At 34.7% G+C, this 22,165-nt stretch overlaps 1 protein-coding gene across 1 annotated transcript in view; it reads left to right on the forward strand.

Moving 5' to 3' along the window:
• Positions 1-22,165, forward strand: part of AGMO (alkylglycerol monooxygenase) — a 355,828-nt gene that overhangs the window by 175,257 nt on the left and 158,406 nt on the right. The window contains exons 11-12 of the mRNA XM_011983954.1: positions 15,297-15,379; positions 16,265-16,370. Of these exons, the coding sequence (XP_011839344.1) occupies positions 15,297-15,379; positions 16,265-16,370 (189 nt within the window). The remainder of the gene's footprint in view (positions 1-15,296; positions 15,380-16,264; positions 16,371-22,165) is intronic.

The following is a 22,165-nucleotide window of genomic DNA, read 5'->3' on the forward strand; positions in this document are numbered from 1 at the left end:
CAGACTGGATTAAGAAAATGTGGCACATATACACCATGGAATACTATGCAGCCATAAAAAAGGATGAGTTCATGTCCTTTGTAGGGACACGGATGCAGCTGGAAACTGTCATTCTCAGCAAACTATCATAAGAACAGAAAACCAAACACCACATGTTTTCACTCATAGGTGGGAATTGAACACTGAGATCACTTGGACACAGGACTGGGGCCTATTGTGGGGAGGGGGGAAGGGGAAGGGATAGCATTAGGAGATATACCTAATGTTAATGATGAGTTGATGGGTGCAGCACACTGACATGGCACATGTATACATATGTAACAAACCTGCACGTTGTGCACGTGTACCTTAGAACTTAAAGTATAATAAAAAAAAAAGTAGTTTTTTTCTAATTCTGTGAAGAATGACAATGTTTGTCTAGTTCTGTGAAGAATGTTTAATAGGCATAGCATTGAATCTATACATTGCTTAGGGCAGTATGGCTATTTAAATGATATTGAATCTTGCTATCTATGAGCATAGAATGGTTTTCCATTTGTTTGTGTCAATATCCAATTTCTTTGAGTAGTGTTTTGTAGCTCTCCTTCCAGAGATCTTTCCCCTTCCTGGTTATCTGTATCCCTAGGTTTTTGTTCTTTTTGTGGCAATTATGAATGGAGTTCATTCCTGATTTTGCGCTCGGCTTGACTGTCATTGGTGTATAGAAATCCCAGTGATTTTTCATATGATTTTTGTATCCTGAGACTTTGCTGAAGTTGTTTATTAGCTTAAGAAGCTTTTGGGCCGAGACCATGGGGTTTTCTAGATAGGGAATCATGTCGTCTGCAAATCTGGATAGTTTGACTTCCTCTCTTCCTATTGTGCCTTTTGTTTCTTTCTTTTGCCTGATTGCCCTGCCCAGAACTTAAAATACTATGTTGAATAGGAGTGGTGAGAGAGGGCATTCTTGTCTTGTGCTCGTTTCAAGGGGAATGCTTCCAACATTTGCCTATTCAGTATAATATAAGCTGTGGGTTTGTCTTATATGGATCTTATTATTTTGAGGCATTTTCCTTCAATAGCTAGTTTATTGAGAGTGACCAATATGAAGGGGTGTTGAATTTTAGAGAAAGCCTTTTCTGCATCTATTGAGATAATCATGTGTTTTTGTTTTTAGTTCTGTTAATGTGATGAATCTCATTGACTGATTTGTATATGTTGAACCAACTTTGCACCCAGGGATAAAGCCTACTTAATCATGGTGGATAAGCTTTTTGATGTGCTGTTGGATTTGGTTTGCCAGTATTTTGTTGAGAATTCTTGCATTGCTGTCAGTCAGGGATATTGGCCTGAAGTTTTTGGAATAGTTTCAGTAGAAATGGTACCAGTTCTTCTGTATACTTCTGGTAGAATTCGGCTGTGAATCTGTCTGGTGCTGGCCTTTTGTTGATTGATAGGTTATTTGTTACTGCCTCAATTTTAGAGCTCACTATTGGTCTCTTCAGGGTTTTAATATCTTCCTGGTTCAGTCTTAGGAGGGTGTATGTAACCAGGAAATTCTTCTAGATTTTCTAGTGTACGTGCATACAAGTGTTCATAATATTCTCTGATTGTTGTTTGTACTTTTGTGGGGTCACTGGCAATATCCTCCTTGTTGTTTTTGATAGTGTTGATTTGAATCTTCTGTTTTTTCTTTATCAATCTAACTAGCAGTCTTTCTACTTTATCAATGTTTTCCCCCAAACAGCTCCTGGATTAGCTGATCTTTCAAATGGGTTTTCATGTTTCAATCTCCTTCAGTTCAGTTCTGATTTTGGTTATTTCTTGTCTTGTGATATCTTTGGGATTTCTTTGCTCTTGATTTCTCTAGTTATTTAGTTGTGATATTAGGTTGTCAACTTGAGATGTTTCTAACTTTTTGATGTGGACTTTAAGTGCTGTAAATTTCCCTCTTAACACTGCCTTAGCTGTGTCCTAGAGATTCTGGTATGTTGTGTCTTTGTTCTCACTAGTTTCAAAGAACTTCTTGATTTCTGCCTTAATTTCATCATTTACCCAAAAGTGATTCAGGAGCAGACTATTCAATTTCCATGTAATTATATGGTTTTGAGTGAATTTCTTAGTCTTAATTTCTAATTTGATTGTGCTATGGTCTGAAAGACTGTGGGTTATGATTTCAGTTCTTTTGCATTTGCTGAGTAGTGTTTTACTTTCAATTTTGTGATTGAGTTTATATTATGTGTCATGTCACGAGAAGAATGTAAATTCTGTTGTTTCTGGGTGGAGAGTTCTGAATGTATTTATCAGGTCCATTTGGTCTAGTGCTGAGTTCAGGTGCTGAATATCTTTGTTAATTCTTTGTCTGGATGATCTAGTATTATCAGTGGGGTAGTAAAGTCTCCCACTATTATTGTGTGGGAGTCTAAGTCTCTTTGAAGATCTCTAAGGACTTGCTTTATAAATCTGGGTGCTCCTGTGTTGGGTGCACACATATTTAGGATAGTTAGAATTTCTTGTTGATTTGATCCCATAAAGGGATGGAGAAAAGTCTACCAAGCAATTGGAAAACAGAAAGAAGGCTGGAATGCAATCCAAGTTTCTGACAAAACAGACATTAAACCAAGAAAACCCATTTTAATTTTAACATTATTTTAAAACTTTAGTGATTGGTGTTGTCCATATATATTTCTTTTTTGTGTATGTTCAAAGTTAGTAACCAAATTATTCCCCACATAGTAACCCCGACTTTAAACAATAGGTAAGTTTGTATGTGCTCTCTGTCCAAATATGTATTTTTTTTAAATAAAGGAAAAGCCACAGGGAAACATATAATAGACTTGTATTATTTTAGCAGAAAATGATGATTCTTTTTTCCATTTTGTGAAGCAAACATAGGAACTAGGATACTATGGAGCCAGAAGTTTTTGGAAAATATAATGATTGGACATATAGTTACTGTTTGTTTTTCTTACATGTGCTAGAGCTAATGATGAAACAAATTGCATATTGTACCAGGTTTATTTGGCTTTTGCCTCCAAAATGACAAAATTTGAAACAAGAATTTCTTTTTGGACCAAAGCTTTTATAACAGTGGCATGAACCACATCACTCTTGACAGTGCACACCTACACATCAAACCACCAAAATGCTTAGACTTCATATCTGTTTAACGTAAGGTCTCATTGATTACTTTGTTTAATATATTAATTTCACTGATTACTTTGTTTAATATATTAACTTAATATTTTCACCCCAAATAGAACTAAAATGTACTTCATTAATAGAGCTTACATAGTTGAATGAGACAAAAAGAAAAGCCAGGTTGTCTGTGTCTAAATATCCAACTCTTGATATACTGACCAATGTTGAGTACAGTTTGCATTATTGATTTTTATTAGTTATATTAAATAAAATCTCTAAATAAATTATACTGATTCATAGAAACAAAAGATGGAGATGTACTCATTTTAAGCTATGTGAGCCTCCATGCTAATTTTGAAAAAGTGGCCATTAACATTTGAATGCTTGGGCATGAGTGAGTGCTTCCTGGGTAAAAATGTAGCGGGACACTGTGTACATTAAAAGATATGACTTACAGCATGGTTTTCACAAGATTTCTCTACTGTCATGAAAAACTATATGAGAAACTCATGTCAATATATTGACGAAGAGAAATATCAGGTGTTGAAACCCTTTTCAAACTGAAATTAGAGTTGGAGACAGCTTCATTCCTGACACAAATTAATTTTGAAAGGTGCATTTGCTTGTTTCCCACATGTGTTTTTCTTTGCGGAGAACATGCTGTGTGACCAGGAAGAAAGGTTGCTTATTTGCAAAATTCTATAGTGCCTTTCTAGTCTCAGGGATGTCTAAAAGCATACAAAGACATTAAAATCCAACAGCAATATTTGTTTCCAGATTCACTGTAGCCAATAATCACACAGAAGAGTTGTGGCTGACTTGTAATTGGGGACCCTGCTGTGGTACCACAGCCTTTTCTGTTTATGCATATATTAGAGAAGATAAATACTTGCTTGTTTTATGTATGCAGGTTCTATATAAATAACTTTGGGAGTCAAAAAAGCAATTTGATGGCTACCACAAAGGCATAAGAGACACATTCCTTTCTTACTGAAACTTGCAGAGCATACATTTAAATATATAGTGTTCCGTTTAGTGATATGACCCACGGACTTTTATGTTGATTTTGGTTTAGTAATGCTTGAAAAATCAATTCCTCAGCTGCCAGGGTCCACTTCCTGGGGTGATATCATGAATACATGTTTGAAATAAAAATACGTATGGCACTAGCATGTTCTACAAACTAAAATTGAAAAGGCAATTCTCTTTTAAATAATAGACACGCAAAAAACAGTTTGAATATTCAATAAGGTCTGGTAATAGGATATGTAATAAAGTTACTGCAGATACATTTGAGCACAGATTACTTTGATGATATATTTCAAGTTAACAGGGCATCTGAGAGTATCCAATATAAATTTGGAAACATTTTTATGGTTTTTAATTCCCCTGAATGCCACGCTCTGTAAAACATTATGGGCACTACAATTTTGTAACTAATATTTTCATGTTGGCATTTTTTAATAAACCCACTGAAAAAACCTTCTGTAAAAAAATCAATATTTTTTGGTCTACTCTCATAGCAGAGAGTGTCACTTGCACAAATTAGATCTAGCTTAGGTTCTACATGAAAGCTTTCAAGTCAACGTCCAGGGTATACTGTTTTTCTGTAGTCTACCCCCTTGGGATTTCATTTCCTTAAGGTTTTAGGTGGTAACTAAGGTAATGTGGGGGAAAAAAAGAAATATGGGCCAAAATGAGCATCAATTATAATATAAAGTCATGAAATGAATGTAATGAAATTGAAAGCTACCTTTCAAATAAGCATAGACTACAGAAATGTAGAAAAGTGATCATTGTATTTTCCTAAATACATTATTTTTATCCACTATATTTAAATATATTAATAAACTGGGAAATTACACATTTAATAGTGTCATATGCATCAGATAATATAATGTTAACTTTGAAATTAAATATATCTTCATATCACTATTAGTCTTTTCTAATTTGATATCAGGCAGCTTCTTTAAAAAGTTATCGTATAACAAACACAATCAATGATAACCTCCTCATAATTTAAATTACAATCTCACTTTGATTTATTACGTATATGTAAAAATTAAGCAATTTCATCCTGCTTTGGAAACTCCAGTCTAAATGCACAGTTCTTTGGAGTTACATTTCCTCATTAAAAGTATTCCACATAAAGAGGCCAGGCACAGTGGCTCATGTCTGTAATCCTGCACTTTAGGAGGCCGAGGTGGGTGAATTACTTGAGATCAGGAGTTTGAGACCAGTCTGGCCAAGATGGTGAAACTCCATCTCTGCTAAAAATAGAAAAAAATAGCCAGGCGTGGTGGCAGGTACCTGTAATCCCAGCTACTCTGGAGGCTGAGGCAAGAGAAGCACTTGAACCCAGGAGGTGGAGGTTGTGCAGGAGCCAAGATTGTGCTATTGCACTCCAGCCTAGGTGACAGAGCGAGACTCTGTCTCAAAAAAAAAAAAAAAAAAAAAAAAAAAAAGAAAGAAAAGAAAAAAAAATCCATTTAGAAAGAGAGTCTGGTGGGTCTCTCTGAAATGGTCTTTTAATACCTTTTCTCTTCTGTGTTTTGGAAAATAATGAAAAGGTATGTAGTTCATAGATCCACTTTTTTCTTAGTAAGAAAATAAAAGTTTCCTTTTAAAAGTGTATGGAAATTTGTGCTGATTTCAGTGAGATCTTGAGGCAAATACAAATTATTCAGAGTGGCTTCCACAAAATAGTTTTACGAAGCATTCAAGAAAGATAATATGTTAACAACCGACTCTTGTGGCAACTGTTGTAGGATCTTTCTTTCCTAAAGATTTTCAGTCCTGGAGTAATTACTATCCAATACTGAGGCACAACCCTTTGGTGTTCTCGACTCAGTGAATGTCCAGTGAATCATGAGATTTTCCAGTCTGTCTGGTAGGAGCATGCATTATACGCATACTGGGCATTGTAACTCTGATCCTTTTTTGCCCTTGGATAATTTCTTCAGTGTATCACGCATGAGCTGTTACACTAAAGACTTGATTGGCACTCTGCAAAATTTTAGGGTTCTCCACGTATAACTCTCCCTTTTTTTGGTACTCAGTTTTCCAAACGCTAGCCTCCTTGGTTTCTCTCAAATCCTGGCTCCTTCTCTGCAATTCAGGGAATTCACCAAGCTCCTCTGGGTCCCTCTGTGTTGTGACCTAGAAACTCTCAAGGTGGGAAACTGGTGCAATATGGATCATATTATTTGTATCCCATTTCCCTGAAATCGCTGTTCTTTGTTGCCTGGTGCCCTGTGATTTGAAAACAATCATTTCAGATATATTGCTGTTGTTTTTCAGGTAGGAGGGTGAATTTCTCTATCTTATCAGGTATACATTCATATTTTAATGGAGTAGAACCACAGTGTCAAATTTTTTGTAGAAACTGATGAACTCCATGTCAATTCAATGTTTTGAACTACATGCTAATTATACTTTTTAGCCAATATATTTTCAACTTTGATATATTTATTGTGTTTGCTTCTTGCTTGAAATTCTAGTATATGTTTATTGTAGTTATATTCCTCTTGGTATGCTTTAGTAGTAGCCACCTAGGGAGTTCTGAAAATGTAGGAAAAATAATAAGATAGCCAATATTGACAATTATTTTAAAGAGCAAGAAATGCTTTCAAGACAGATTCTTGAGACTCACATATAATTATACATTGCAGTATGGTGTCACATTGGATTCTGCTCTTGTGTTTATGTTGTAACACTGAGAAGCATCTTCAGGCCTTAGGATTCAGCATGACAAATCCATAAGCTCATAGAGTCTGGAAGGTGGAGCCCTCAGAGCTATAGAGGTAATGAGGGCAGCAGAATAACTGTGCCAGGAAACTCAATCTCCTGCCTTCATATCAGAAGTTATGGAGGTTTATGTGTTAGGCAATATTAGCCTCATTTTACAGATGTCTGAGAAGATGAGCATTAATCAAAATAATGAATTTTGTAGACCTTGTCAGGCATCTTTTAGGGAAACCACTAAAAATGCACCGTCTTGTGATTGTAAGAAAATCTAGACTTTTCATTTCTAAATCTTTAGAATAAAATTATGGAAAATATTATCAAATCATCTTTGACAATGCATAAAGTTAAAAAAAAATTCTTTCATATAGAAACATACTGTTATTTTGGGATATGGTGACCGAGTTTGATAGCTCCTTTGTGAGGTTTGTTTGGTGGGGAAACGTGAGAGGAGGTTGTATTGACCACCAAGGTTTTCCCATGCAAGGGTAGGACAATGATAGTCTTCTTCAAGAACAAAAGGGCTTTCTTCTTTATAATATCTGTGGGCAAAAGAAGAATTCCCACACATTCATTGACTATTTAAGTAACATGGCATCAAACATGTAATTCTGCTATTGTTAATGATATCTCTTCCTAAGTATATTTTTTCCATCTATTTAAAGAAAGTTGGAGGAGATAGGGTTCTGCAGGCATACTTGGGGCTATGAATCTATACCATCATCCTTGCACTGGGAAACCTATGAAAACAAGAGCTACCAAATATATATATATATATATTTTTTTTTTTTTTTGAGATAGAGTATCACTCTGTTGCCCAGGCTGGAGTGCTGTGGTGCCATCTCAGCTCACAGAAACCTCCTCCTCCAGTTTCAATCAGTTCTCCTGCCTCAGCCTCCCAAATAGCTGGGATTACAGGCATGTGCCACCACCATGTCTGGATAATTTTTGTATTATTTTTGTGTTTTTAGTAGATATGGGGTTTTGCCATGTTGTCCAGGCTGGTCTCGAACTCCTGGCCTCAAGTGAATTGCTGACCTCAGCTTCCCAAAGTACTGGGATTACAGGCATGAGCCACCACACCTGGTGAAACTTGACAGATAGTTTTTAAAAAGGAAAAACAATTTATTGCCTCAAAAAGCTATTTATGGTTATGATCTTTCCCAAATGCTTTCTGTGATTAAGAAGTGATCATATATCCAAATTAAAATGGAACTAATTTAGAATAATTTCAATTTAGCACTTTAGGAGAGAGATATTTATATGAAAGATAAACCAGCAGTATATAATTTGAAATGGGAGTAAATTGAATGAAAAATATAATCCTCCCTGTTATAAAAAAAACTAATAAGTTACATGTGATTTCACATATTGTTTAACACATAGGAGACTAAATGTTTATAGCCTTTAAAACCTATAAATTATATTCTATTTTTTTTTTCCTTTTGTTCTAGTGTACCTGGCCAGTGGTCTTATTGGCAAAGACTAAGGTGGTATGAATTCAAGGGCAGGGATTTTGTTCTCCTTGGTTACTCAAACTCATATTTACCATAATGCCCAGCACATACTCAATATATATTCATGGAATGAATTTGTAGAGTTTATTTATTTATTTATTTATTTATGAGGCAGAGTCTTGCTGTGGCACCTAGACTGAAGTGCAATGGAACAATCTCAGTTCACTGCAACCTCTGCTTCCTAGGTTCAAACAATAGTTTATTCCTGCCTCAGCCGCCAAGTACCTGGGACTACAGGTATGTGCCACTATTCCCGGCTAATTTTAATATTTTTAGTAGAGATGGGTTTTCACCGTGTTGGCCAGGCTGGTCCCAAACTCCTGACCTCAAGTGATCTGCCCACCTCAGCCTCCCAGAGCGCTGGGATTACATGCATGAGCCACCACACCCAGCTGAATGTGTAGAATTCAGAGAAGTTCAAATGACTATCTACCTTACTAGTCTATCAAAGGATGTTATATAGAAAAACTTAAGTTCCATAGGAAAATGAACCCTAAATTCAGCATATGTGTTGTATATGGAATTCCCTCTTCAATACTCTCAGTTTCTTTTAAACTAATTTTTGGGATATTCTGTTTTTTAAGGAATTAAAGAAATAATTATTAAGGTACTTAATATTTAAATATTTAACATTTAGAAACAATAATTTAATATTAAACTACTGATTGAATATTTAGTGGAATTTATTTTAAAGTTTGAGGAATATAAAATATTGCTATCAGGCAGGGTGCAGTGGCTCACGCCTATAAACCCCAGTACATTGGGAGATTGAGTCCGGGAGTTTGAGACCAGCCTGGACAACATGGTGAAAACTCATCTCTACAAAAAATACAAAAATTTGCCGTTGACTGGGTGCAGTGGCTCACACCTATAATCCCAGCACTTTAGGAGGCAGAGGCAGGCAGATCATCTGAGGTCAGGAGTTTGAGACCAGCCTGGCCAACATGGTGAAACCCCAACTTTACTAAAAATAAAAAATAAAAAAAAATCGGGTATGTATGGTGGTGGGTGCCTGTAACCCCAGCTACTCAGGAAGCTGAGGCAGGTGAATCGCTTGAACCAGGGAGGTGGAGATTACAGTGAGCCAAGATGGTGCCATTGCACTCTAGCCTGGGCAACAAGAATGAAACTGTCTCAAGAAAAAAAAAAAAAAAAACTAGCCGTGCACAGTAGCATGTGCCTTAGTCCCAGCTACTCTGGAGGCTGAGGCAGGAGAGTAACTTAAGACTGGAAAGAGAGGTTGCAGTGAGCCTAGATGGTGCCATTACATTCCAGCCTAAGTGATGAGAGTAAAACCCTGTTTCAAAAATAAAATAAAATAAAATAAAATAAAATATTATTAAATATTTAATATTAAGTTATTGATTAATTGTATTAATAATGTTTTATTCTTGGGTTTTTTATAGTTTGAGGTCTTACATTCAAATTTTTAATCAATCTTGAGTTAATTTTTATATATGGTGAAAGGTCGGGGTCCGGTTTCATTCTTCTCCGTATGGTTAGCCAGCTATCTCTGTACGATTTATCGAATAAGGAACCCTTTTCCCCATTGCTTTTGTCAACTTTGTCGAAGAACATTCTGGACCTTGGCGTAGGGAAATAATTTATGAGTAAGCCCTCAAAAGCAATTGCAACAAAAACAAAATTTGATAAGTGGGACCTAGTTATAATAAAGAGCTTCTGCACAGTAGAAGAAACTATCAACAGAGTAAACAGACAATCTACAGAATGGGAGAAAATATTTGCCAATTACCCATATGACAAAGGACTAATATCCAAAATGTATAAGGAACTTACGCAAATCAGCAAACAAAAACTAAATAACCACATTAAAAAGTGGGCAAAGAACATAAACAGGCACCTCTCAAAAGCAGACATACAAGTATCCAACAAACACATGAAAAAACTCTCAATATCACTAATCATTAGAGAAATGCAAATTAAAACCACAATGAGATACTGTCTCAAACCAGTAAGAATGACTATTATTAAAAAGTCAAAACACAACAGATGCTAGGTAGGCTAAAAAGAAAAGGGAACACTTATACACTGTTGGTGAAAATGTAAATTAGTTCAGCCACTGTGGAAAGCAGTTTGGAGATTTCTCAAAGAACTTAAAACAGAACCACCATTTGACACAGCAGTCCCATTACTGAGTATATATCCAAAAGAAAATAAATCACTCTATCAAAAGACACATGCACTCATATGTTCATTGCAGCATTATTCACAATAGCAAAGGCATGGAATCAACCTAAGTGCTCATCAATAGTGGATTGGGTAAAGAAAACGTGTTACATATATACCACGGATTACTATGCAATCATGAGAAAGAATTCATGTCCTTCACAGCAACATGAATGCAGCTGGAGGTCATTACTCCAGGTGAATTAGTGAATGAGCAGAAAACAAATACTACAAGTTCTTACTTATAAGTGTAAGCTAAACATTGGGTACCCTGGGCATGAAGATGACAACAATAGACACTGGGGACTAAAAGAGTCAGGAATAAAGGAAGGGGGCAAAGCTTGAAAAACTAATTGTTGGATACTATGCTCACTACCTGGGTGATGGGATCATTCCTATCTCAAACCTCAGCATCAGGCAATATACTAATGTAACAAACCTGCAAATGTATCCCCTGAATCTAAAATAAAATTTGAATTTGTAAAGAATGAAATAAAGATTCAATTTTCCCAAAATATCATATTAGCAATGTAATAAGAATTATTACCATTTAATATATTAATACTAAAACACAAATATAAAATACTCATTCATTTTATCAGTCATTCAATAAACATCTATTGAATACTATATTCTAGGCACTTGGGATACGACAGTGAACAAAGAGATAAAAAGTTTCACTGAGTTTAAACCCTAGTAAGAGGAGACAGACAACAGAGAATGCATCAACAAACATATAAGTGTATAGAAGTGATAAATCATATGAAGAGCAATAAAACAGAAAATGGTTATAGAGAGTTATGGAGAAGTACTATTTTATGTCGGAGGGACAAGGACATGTATTTGAATAGAGACCTGAATGAAATGCACCCTAGTGTTCACTGGGGGAAGTCATTTCAAGCAGAAGGAATACTGGGTGAAACAGACTTGACTGGAGAAAATGTTTGTCATGTCCAGGAACAGGAACATTTCTGACATGGTTTATTATGAGTTGAAGAGAGAAAGATCACTAGAGATTAAGAGTGAGGTATGGTGTATTTGGGCTAGAGTGATGACTTCGAGCTTTATTCTGAGTGAGCCCCTGGAGGGTTTAGAACATGTGTGACATGATCTCACTTAAGCTTAAAGGGATCACTCTGCGTACTGTAGGTTGGGGGCTGTGGTAGGTGGACAGGTAATTTTAGAAGTAGGAAGACCAGTTAGGAGAGTATTTCAACAATTGTTGGGGAGAACATCTTGGGGTGGAACAGGGTATCAGTCGTGCTGTTTATAACACATGGTTTTATTCTGGATATATTTTAAATATATCTCTGATGTATTAGAAGAAGACAGTGACAGAAAAAGTTAAGGACCAGTCACAGGTTTTTGTCTTCAGTAACTGAAGGCTAGGAGGTGTCATATTCTAAGATGAAGAAAACTAGGGAATATATGGTGTAGAGGAGGAGCTCAAAGGTAGTGTTTTAGTCCTGTCGAGTTTCAGTTGCCTGTGAACCAGTTAGAGATATTGACTGGGTGGTGGATTCCTACGTCAAGCTGGTTTCCACTCTGATTCCAGTAGTCAGGATGCAGTTTGGTAAAGAGAATTATCTCTATTGTCCACGTATCACACATTTCCTAACCAAAGTAAATACATGTACATATTCCATCTCTGAGTTTTCTGTAACATCTGGAAGAGCTAATAGACCTTCTATTTATGCTTCTCTGTTGTTTATCTTACTGTAATTAATTAAGATTAGCCTAAGCTCCTGAACATAGTAACAATAGCACTAACCATGACCATCAATTGACTTTTTTACTCTGTGCCAAACACTCTTCTAAGTATTTTATAAGATTACAGTCCTTGCCAAATGCGTATTTTATTTCAAATGTACCAAACGCATAGCTGAGGCTTTAAAATGTCAAATCATTTGCTCATGGTTACATGGATGATAGGTTTAAATAATTATAAATTCTATGTTCTTAAAGAGCATTTGTAATCATACTGTAGATTTTGACACAAATCGTTTCTCCCTTTTATGTAAATTTTCCCCACCAATAACCACAGTGAAGCAATATAGTGAGAGAAGCCGTTTTATTCAAACAAGGTAACTAAAAAAACCTTAGTGATTTCTACCACCAGGAAAGTATTTCTCTGTTTTTTTTTGTTGTTGTTGTTATTTTTGGATTTTTGTTTGTTTGTCTTTGGTCTCACTCTTCCTACGTGGACATCGCTGACCTGCACGTATCGAAATATGAATAGCACTCTCCTGCTCTGATCTAAGACGTTCCGGCTTTCACAGACTCCCCCATCCTGTATATAATACCTATCATTGTGCCCCTATTCCTAAACAGTCTAATACTTTTATATTCAGGTTTTTGACCATTCAACAATACTCTTCCATTAAAGTATTGCTTTGAAGGGTTTAAAATCTCTTGACAATTCTGGCTGCCATTCCAGGAAGTTGGCCGTGAGAGATGGGGTGGTTTTTAAGAGGGTATGAAGCTACGGTACTGCATGTGAGCAAAAATTGCAACTGATGGCTTTTGTTTACTGTTTATAACTTTGGACAGTTGCAATTTAATTGCAAATAAGGATATTAGCTAATAATTACGTGAAATTCCTTGTATTCATTTCAAAGGGAAAAAAAGGAAAGAGTGCTTGCATCATGTTTTGGGCACTATTTTAGCCAATCTGTTCTATCACACTTCTGGGTTTTCATAAAGATGGAACTTAAACTCCACCAGTGAGTAGGGAACTCATCCAGGAGCTGTGTCAAATACTTTGAATTTACTTAAAAAAAACCAAACTTGGTTTTATTTAAAAAAAAAAAAAAAGAACACAATCTGGGAAACAAAAGATTATCTTTTTCCATCATTACACAGAAAGTAAATAACGCCTCTGAAACTCAGAATAGGCCTGCCTGATCACAAAGCATGATGATGGTAGAATACATATGAGCAATAGATCTATTGCTTTAAATCTTTAAATTTAAAGCAATAGATTTAAATTTATTGCTCATATGTATATGCCCCTTTAAATCTATTGCTCATATGTATTCTACCATCATCATGCTTTGTGATCAGGCAGGCCTATTTTGAGTTTCAGAGGCATTATTTACTTTCTGTGTAATGATGGAAAAAGTTAGATAATCTTTTGTCAAATACTTTGAATTTACTGATCCACTTTTAATCTGAAGTCATGTTCACCTGGCTCTAAACTTTGACTATTTATGACAATTTAGACTTCTGCCATTAGCCCCTTTAAATCTATTGCTCATATGTATTCCACCATCATCATGCTTTGTGATCAGGCAGCCCTATTTTGAGTTTCAGAGGCGTTATTTACTTTCTGTGTAATGATGGAAAAAGTTAGATAATCTTTTGTTTCCCAGATTGTGTTCTTATTTTTTTTCTTTTTTAATAAAACCAAGTTTGTTTTTTTTTAAATCAAATACAAGTGTATATGTGTAATCTCTTTTATACATATGTTTTCACTCATAAACACAGTCTCTTTTAAATGACAACTACTCTGCAAAGTCATTGGGAATGTAACAAAATTAAAGTACAAGAAACACATGCCATAGAAGCTGTAAAATAGTAGATGTTCAATAAACATTATTAAATTTTAATATGTAAATTAAATGCATATTAATTTATAATTCTGACAGAAAATTGTTTTCTGTTACAATGATTCAAAAGATAATTTTTTAAAAAAATTATCATTTATTTCCAGTACATTAGGATAAAAACCCACTTTATGCAACTGCACCCTTTAATTCATTTTTCCTGAAGAAAAGTACAAAAGACCAGACTAAAATTGAGACAAGCATTTAAAGGAAAAAATCCTTTGACTCAGAGTCCAAAAACAAGCTGTAAATGGTTCATTGTTCCAAAAGAATTAGTTTTTATACATAATATAAAGAATTTTACACTATAAACAAAGACTGCTGTACATGTACTTAAATTAGAATTCTGATATCTGCTTTTCCTCTAATTCTTCTGGAGCACAAAGCATATTTGCAAGTCAGAAATCTAATAATCTCAAAGGACAGACTGTCTTAGAATAAGCTTTTACCCTTAAGATACCTGGAAAGATAGTACTCATTCTTTCCCTTGGCTCAAAGTCCAATATATCAGTAAGTTTTAATTAGTTTACAAAATTCTGCCATATTAACATGAAGAGCACGCTAATGCTTAATGTTTAAGCGTTAAAAAGATAGCTTTTGACATGTATATATGAGCATGTATATTGAATCAAATATGAATCTATGTGTGTAATTTCTTTTATATATATGTTTTCACTCATAAACACAGTCTCCTTTAAATATTTTCTATATTAGAGAAAGCTTTGCATTTGAAACCACAAAGATTTTGTTATACTAAAAATAGCTATTAGAATACAGTATTTATTCATTAAAATGTGAGTAATTTATCCATATGTGGGGGATCCACGTGTTTCAAAAAAACTATAAAAGTCAAAACTTTAAAGGAGAATTTTAAATGATGATGAACACTTTAAGCAAAATATCATTATGGAATTGTCTGATTACTTCTCCAACTGTCCAACAAGGAACTAAACGACTTTAAGAAAACCGAAATGTTTTCTGCGTAGTCAAACTTTCTGTAAAGTGTCAATGACAAGTGGTGTAATAGGACATAAAATTTGGGTTGTTTTGTCAGCTTTGACTGTTCTTATGCCTTTTAACAATTCTCCTAACGGCTCCATCGATCTCTGTGTTTGTTTGGCAGGCACTGTCACAAGTGACTCTCCTTCTGAGAGTTTGCTTCATTATCCTGACCTTGACTTCCATTGGATTTCTTCTGGATCAAAGGCAAGAAGTGAAATTCTTGCATTGTTTTTACTTTTACTCAATTCAAGAATTTTCCACAGAGTGGTAAAATATCAGTATATTCTGTAACTTTATAGTGTAGTTTAAAAAATAAATATAAAACTTTGATATTTGACTTTTCATTATTTTAGAGAAGTTCACTATATCAGTTCTCCTAACTACTCATTTTTTAAATGAATGAAGTATGAAGACATTCAATCAGTGAAAAGAGTCTCACTTACTTTAAAACCTAGAAATTTAGTTGCCTATTATTTTATTTATTAGCTGAAAATAAACTTCATAACTCATCAATGCTCAAACTAAGCAATATGTTGATAAAGAACAGATTTTCCCAGGCCGGACGCAGTGACTCACGCCTGTAATCCCAGCACTTTTGGAGGCCGAGGCGGGCGGATCACGAGGTCATGACATCGAGACTATCCTGGCTAACAGGGTGAAACCCCATCTCTACTAAAAAATACAAAAAAAAAAAAAAAAACTGAGTGTGGTGGCGGGCGCCTGTAGTCCCAGCTACTAGGGAAGCTGAGGCAGGAGAATGGCATGAACCTGGGAGGTGGAGCTTCCAGTGAGCCGTGAGCCGAGATGGCGCCACTGCACTCCAGCCTGGGCGGCAGAGCAAGACTCTGTCTCAAAAAAAAAAAAAAAAAAAAAAAAAAAAAAAAAAAGAACAGATTTTCCCTAAAAGGATGAGTGTTCTTTCTTAGTTTAATCACTGTTTTCAAATAGCTTCGGGGGATATGCTTTTCAAATATATTTAAATACTAGGTATTTCTTGAGAATGAAAAGTTTATCTCTATATTAATTATAACATGTAAACATATAAAGAGCATATTTAAAGCTAATGCATGTAATGACATTTTATTTCAGACCCAAGGCAGCTTTTATGGAAACTCTCCGTTGCTTGATGTTCCTAATGCTGTACAGATTTGGTCACCTGAAGCCTGTAGTCCCTTCCTTGTCATCTGCTTTTGTGGTAAGACATTTGTTTTAGGTAGCCGCAGGACGGCGTATACCTACCGCACATTTAATTTCTTCATTCAATGATGTTTTCTCTACTTCATTTCTGACCGGTACTTGTGGGAAATCTTGACCTTTTTTTTCTTACTTACCAGTACTTGTTAGTTGTGTCATCTGAGCTAGTTAATATTGATGAGCCACAGTTTTTTGCCCGTAAAGCTGGACTGATATCATTAACCTCAGAGAGTTGTTGGACACATTACATTACACAACATTTATAAAGAAATCAGACCATGTAATAGGTTCTCAAGAAGTGGAAGAATTGATTTTACAAGAAGTTTTTGGCAGAAACTCTGCCATTTGAGATTTTTTTTAAAACTTTTAAAGTGAAAATTGTGAACAAGTTTCCTTGTCAGTTACCTATAAAAAGTAATCATTCTACGGAAATAAAGTCACTGAAGTCAATGAGATTTTTCTACAACTGAAAAATATGATCTTCTGTGATGGTTAATTCTTATCTTCCAAGAACTGCATTGAACTTTTGGGTATATATTTATTGTTTAGAATCTGGGCAGCTGTTAAAGACATTTATTTTCTCATCACTAGTGCATTAATAGACAGTGCATTATGTTTTTAATTAAGGGTTATATTGTTTAACTTTGGTGCCAAGACACCTGCCAACATCACCAGAATGTGCAATGTGTAACTTTATTTAAGCATTAAGCATAAATACTAATATCCCCCTCTCTTAGCATCAATGAAAAACTCAATATATACACTTTCATTATTTAGTATTGATTATAAATTGAAACAACTCTTTTGGAAGTAATTTGGTGATACCTATCAAAATTGCAAATAAACACACCCTTTAACCCAGCATTTCACTTCTAGGAATTTGTGCTACTGAAATGATATGCTCAAACACATGCGAATTGGTGTATATGCAATATTATTCATTGTAGCATTATTTGTTATGACATAAGATTAGCAACAATTCAATGGCCATGAATAGAGGACTATTTAAAAATTATAATTCATTAATAAAGTAGTAAAATATGTATCAATAATAAAACAGGAAACCCTTTAGTACCAATAGGAAGCAATCTTAACAATAAAACACGATCCAGGATTCCATGTGAAGTATCCTGCCTTACAATGTACATAAGTATAAAAACAGTGAGAGGGAGATATAGGTATATAAATGTATAAATGTATTTTATTGTATATATGTAAATATATCTAGGAAGATAAACAAAACCTAACATGTTGCTTGTGGGAAGGAAAGGTGAATTTTGTGGTTAGAAGAAAGGAGGAAGCAGAAGATTCTTTACTAATATTCTTTGATACCTTTAAAACTTCTAAACTTCTAAACCATGGGGGTATATATACACGTTATACATATAATGTGAATTTAAACCATGAAGCATACTATCTTAATATCAGGATCTTAGATATCACCTAATTTAATATATTCTGCATTACAGTTGATTTAATGTGTATATTTATTTTGTCTTCAAATTATAACCTAAAAGCAAAATAACCATACATTATACGTATTTAATGAAATTCAGAAATACACATGCTGAAAAAAATCATAAAATCAAAGAAAATGGCAGTTTAACACCCTAGATGAGGGCACATTCTAATTTAAAGCATGAAAGACAATAATTTCATTTAATGAGAGTACTCTTAGGTTTATGGTGATAGTTTATCTTACACACTCCAGAAGCAAATAGAGAACATAGGTTCCTTAAATTAGCCAATGTTGTAAACATGTGGGAATGTGTGCTTACAAAAACATACCGCATTTGGTATTCTTTGATGATGAGATGGTGGAGGGCAATGTAGTATGTCCAGCTTTTAAGCATGATGAACTCTAGTGATAAGATGATGTCAGTTATTTAGTTAATAGATGAAGGTGAATGGTAAAGACTTGAACTTTGAAGCCATATTGCCTGAATTTGATTCTTGGCTTAAGAACTAAGTAGTTGTGTGTTCTTTGGCAATTACTTCACCACTTAACTATTCTTGGTCTTGCTTTCCTCATCTGTAAAAGGAGGAAGTATAACATCCATCTAAATAGGATTTTGAGGATTAAGTAAGAGAATATGTGTAAGGAATTTAGCACAGTGATTAACACATAGTAAGTGCTCCACAAAAGTTAGGCACTGTTATTATTGTTATTTTATATTAACTTAAGGATCATTTGAAATAATTCTTTGGCCTTGGCCTGCCTTCAGGTCTACAAGTCAAGTTTGGAGACAGCTAGAATGAGAAGTGGGGAAGAACAACAATTTTGAAGGAAATGTCAGAGCTATGAATTCTTGGTCTGACACTTACTCTGTCTGTGACTTTGGACTCTGTGCCTCAGGTTGTTCAACTGTAAAATAGGTTTAATAAGAGCAACATACATTGAGCTCTTACTTGTCCTAAATGCCTTACTAGTATTATTCCATTCAGTATTCATATCAAACCTATGATGTAGTTACTTCCATTATCTTCATAATGAGAATATTGAGGGGTGTACACAACTTATCTAAATGCACATAACTATTAAGTGAATAAGTCAGGGAACAAACTCAGGAAGTCTGACACTATAACTCTTAATGATCAAGATACGTTTTCATCCATGTAATGATAACAATACTCGTCTACCTCAAGGGTTATAGGAAAATATAGCAAAAGTAGCTTGGAAAATGTGAAGAGCTATAATAAAATGTCTTATCAATTTAATCCAAACGAGTTTTGAAGAGACAAGTGGTTTGAATAATTTACCTCTGAATTATCTTTGGTTTATGATTCAGGGAAAATAGGACCTCATGGAAAAATCTTTCAGAGTGCTTAGCTACTCTTTCCATAAACTACTTCTGTCCATCTGGGCACATGCATGGCCAGTTCTTCAAGAGTAGATGTTGCCTGTGATTTGCCACTAGAATTTTTCTTTAAAATGATGTTAAAACAGTATTTAATTCACATGGTTTGGTGGAAAAATGAAGTGCCACAAAGGAGAGAACATAGGAAGAAACTGATAAATTACAGTTATCATTGTTCATATTACCATTATTAGAGTATTATTATTATTATTAAACTAAGCCATTAATGATTAAACTTGATCAAATCTTCTCTGTCAAGAGGTCAAGTGAGATGGCAGCGTAAGACTGGATAAATATTTTGCTAGCGACCTTTCTTTTTTAATCTGGGAAGTAGCCTTTTCTTTCCACTTCTTTTTAAAGCTAAACATTGTAAAATTACAACCAGTTACCAATTCTTATATTATTAATTATGTATTTTCTTCACATTTGTATCTCTTAAAACTTTATGTAAATCTTTGCCATTTATCACAGTTTTAATAAAATTGTTCTTTTATTAAATCCCCTTTCTCCTATAATATAAATCAATGTTGTATATATTGGTGGCATCAGCTTGTAGCCCTGTAACTCTTCTCTATCTAGAAGGCTGGCTAGAGATTTTCTGTTATATTATCTTATTATATAAGTCAAACTCAATAAGTCTGCATGGTAATAGTCTTCCTACATTATTTGGGAGGCATGTGCCTATCAAATTTATACTTATCCCTCTTTCTGGCAAAGTTATTCATCTGTTTCGCATAAACAAATAAACAGTTTGATGCAGAGAAAACAGATTATAAGAAGATATAACCACACTTCATTAGTGGTTATGTTGATGTGTTGTTACCTAAATGGTTTTATTCTTTCTCTCATTTTTTAAAATTTGGTGATGAATGTATTCTTTAATGAACATAGATGCCCTTTAATCTAAAATCTCAAAACCTTTTGTTTTTCAACTAAGTTTACACGTTGAGAGTTTTGTGATAGGTACTGAGAGGAAATATTTGGAAGATATGGCTGCATGACCCTAGAGTTGTCACAGTTTCAAAGACACCATCATGCTGGTGACAGTGACAGTGAGTAGCCCACTGTGGAAAGAAGCTGCTTCTAAGCTGTGTTGCCAGTGTCCTATGACTCCTATTCATATACGGCATCACTTAGTAACAAATGATTTCCAGAAACCACGATTCTTTAAAAATGCCAATATTCTAGCTGTAGCCGGCTGGCATCACGAAGGTGACGAAGACATGGGAATTGCTTTGCCTGTTTATTTCTACTTTATTTGTAATTTATCAGTTTTTTTCTTCTTATTTTCTTGAGGATCATAACCTGATTTTATCTGCATATGTTCTCAGGTGTGGGCATGAGGGCCGGCATACACACTTTTTATTAATCTCAAAACTGCCTACCTTAAGAAATGACCATATCCTGGCAGTTATTATAGCTTTTGTATCCAGATGACCCTTAAACAACATGGGTTTGAATGCACAGGTCCATCTACACGTGGATTGTTTTTCAGTAAATATTACACTAACTGTGCCTGTCTCTCTGGCCTCCTCTTCCACCTCGTCCACCTCTTCCACCTATTCCAACCTCTGCCACTCCTGTGATAGCAAGACCAAACCCGCCTCTTCCTCCTCCTTCTCAGACTACTTAACACGGAGAAGATGAGAAAAAAATACCTTTATGATGACCTACTTCAACTTAATAATAAATTTTCTTCCTTATTATTTTCTTAGCACTTTCGTTTCTTTAGCTTACTTTATTGTAAGAATACAGTGTATCATACATAAAACATACAGAATATGTGTTAATCATCTGTTCATGTTATCACCAAGGCTTCTGGTCAACAGTAGGCAATTAATAGCTACATTTTCGGGGGAGGTGAAAGTTATAGGCGAATTTTTGACAGCACAGGGGGTTGGCCCCACTAACCTCCGAGTTGTTCAAGGGTCAAGTGTACTTATTGCTAACAATGTAATACTTCCTTTGAAGCTTATAGTTATTTTGATTTTGTTATCAGTCATTTCAACCAGATTTTTGAGTACCTCTGTCTGCTTTCATTTCTCTTCTGCATAATGAGAATAATAATAGTAGTACCTACCTTGGCGGGTGGACGTGCAGATTAAATAAGATTATACATACAAAAAGTACTTATTATAATGTCTGTAAATGTGCAGTATGTTGTGCCGACTCCACCAAATGCTTCAGTTAACTAACATTACCACTTCTATAATTACTACTGAGAATATATTAAAAGCACAGGCTGTAGGGCACCTGTGATGATTCTTAGTAAGGAACACATTAGTATAAGTTCTCCTTGTCCCAGTTAGTTTCTCTGAGTATTAAAAATGTCTTTGGAACATGAATTCATAGCATTTTTCTATAATTCAAATACACTATCATATGGAAAGGTTTCAGGATTTTTTGTAATTTATGATTTCATATAAAAATAACAAATAAATCACAAATAAATCATGATTGCAGTGATCATGTAACATACAATAAAACATTTTATTTAGAACTTGTTTGGCAAATGTGGATTACTCAACCCAGCTTAGTGAGAAATGAACAGAGGTAGGAGTTTAGTTGTTGACTGTATTTTAGGATAAATAAAACGATGGCTCTAAGACACAGCAGATAACTTTGTTTCTAACTGAGCCATAGAACTGCTTGCAAAAAATTTTACTTCTACCAAAAAAAAAAAAAAAAAAAGATATATATGTAGGCTGCTTGGATTCTTCTCAATGTTTATATTTAAGGTATTTCATTTTTACAAATGTAAATATGTTTCTTTTAAAAGAAATGTTTTCAGTACAGTAATAGAAAACCACACATTCGAAACACCCAAAGCATAAATTTAAAATGTCATCAAGTTCTGAGTAAAAATTAAAGTAAATATGAGTAGCCGGGCGCGGTGGCTCAAGCCTGTAATCCCAGCACTTTGGGAGGCCGAGACGGG

The sequence above is a fragment of the Mandrillus leucophaeus genome, unplaced genomic scaffold (assembly GCF_000951045.1).
Source record: "Mandrillus leucophaeus isolate KB7577 unplaced genomic scaffold, Mleu.le_1.0 Scaffold258, whole genome shotgun sequence".
Lineage (NCBI taxonomy): Eukaryota > Metazoa > Chordata > Mammalia > Primates > Cercopithecidae > Mandrillus > Mandrillus leucophaeus.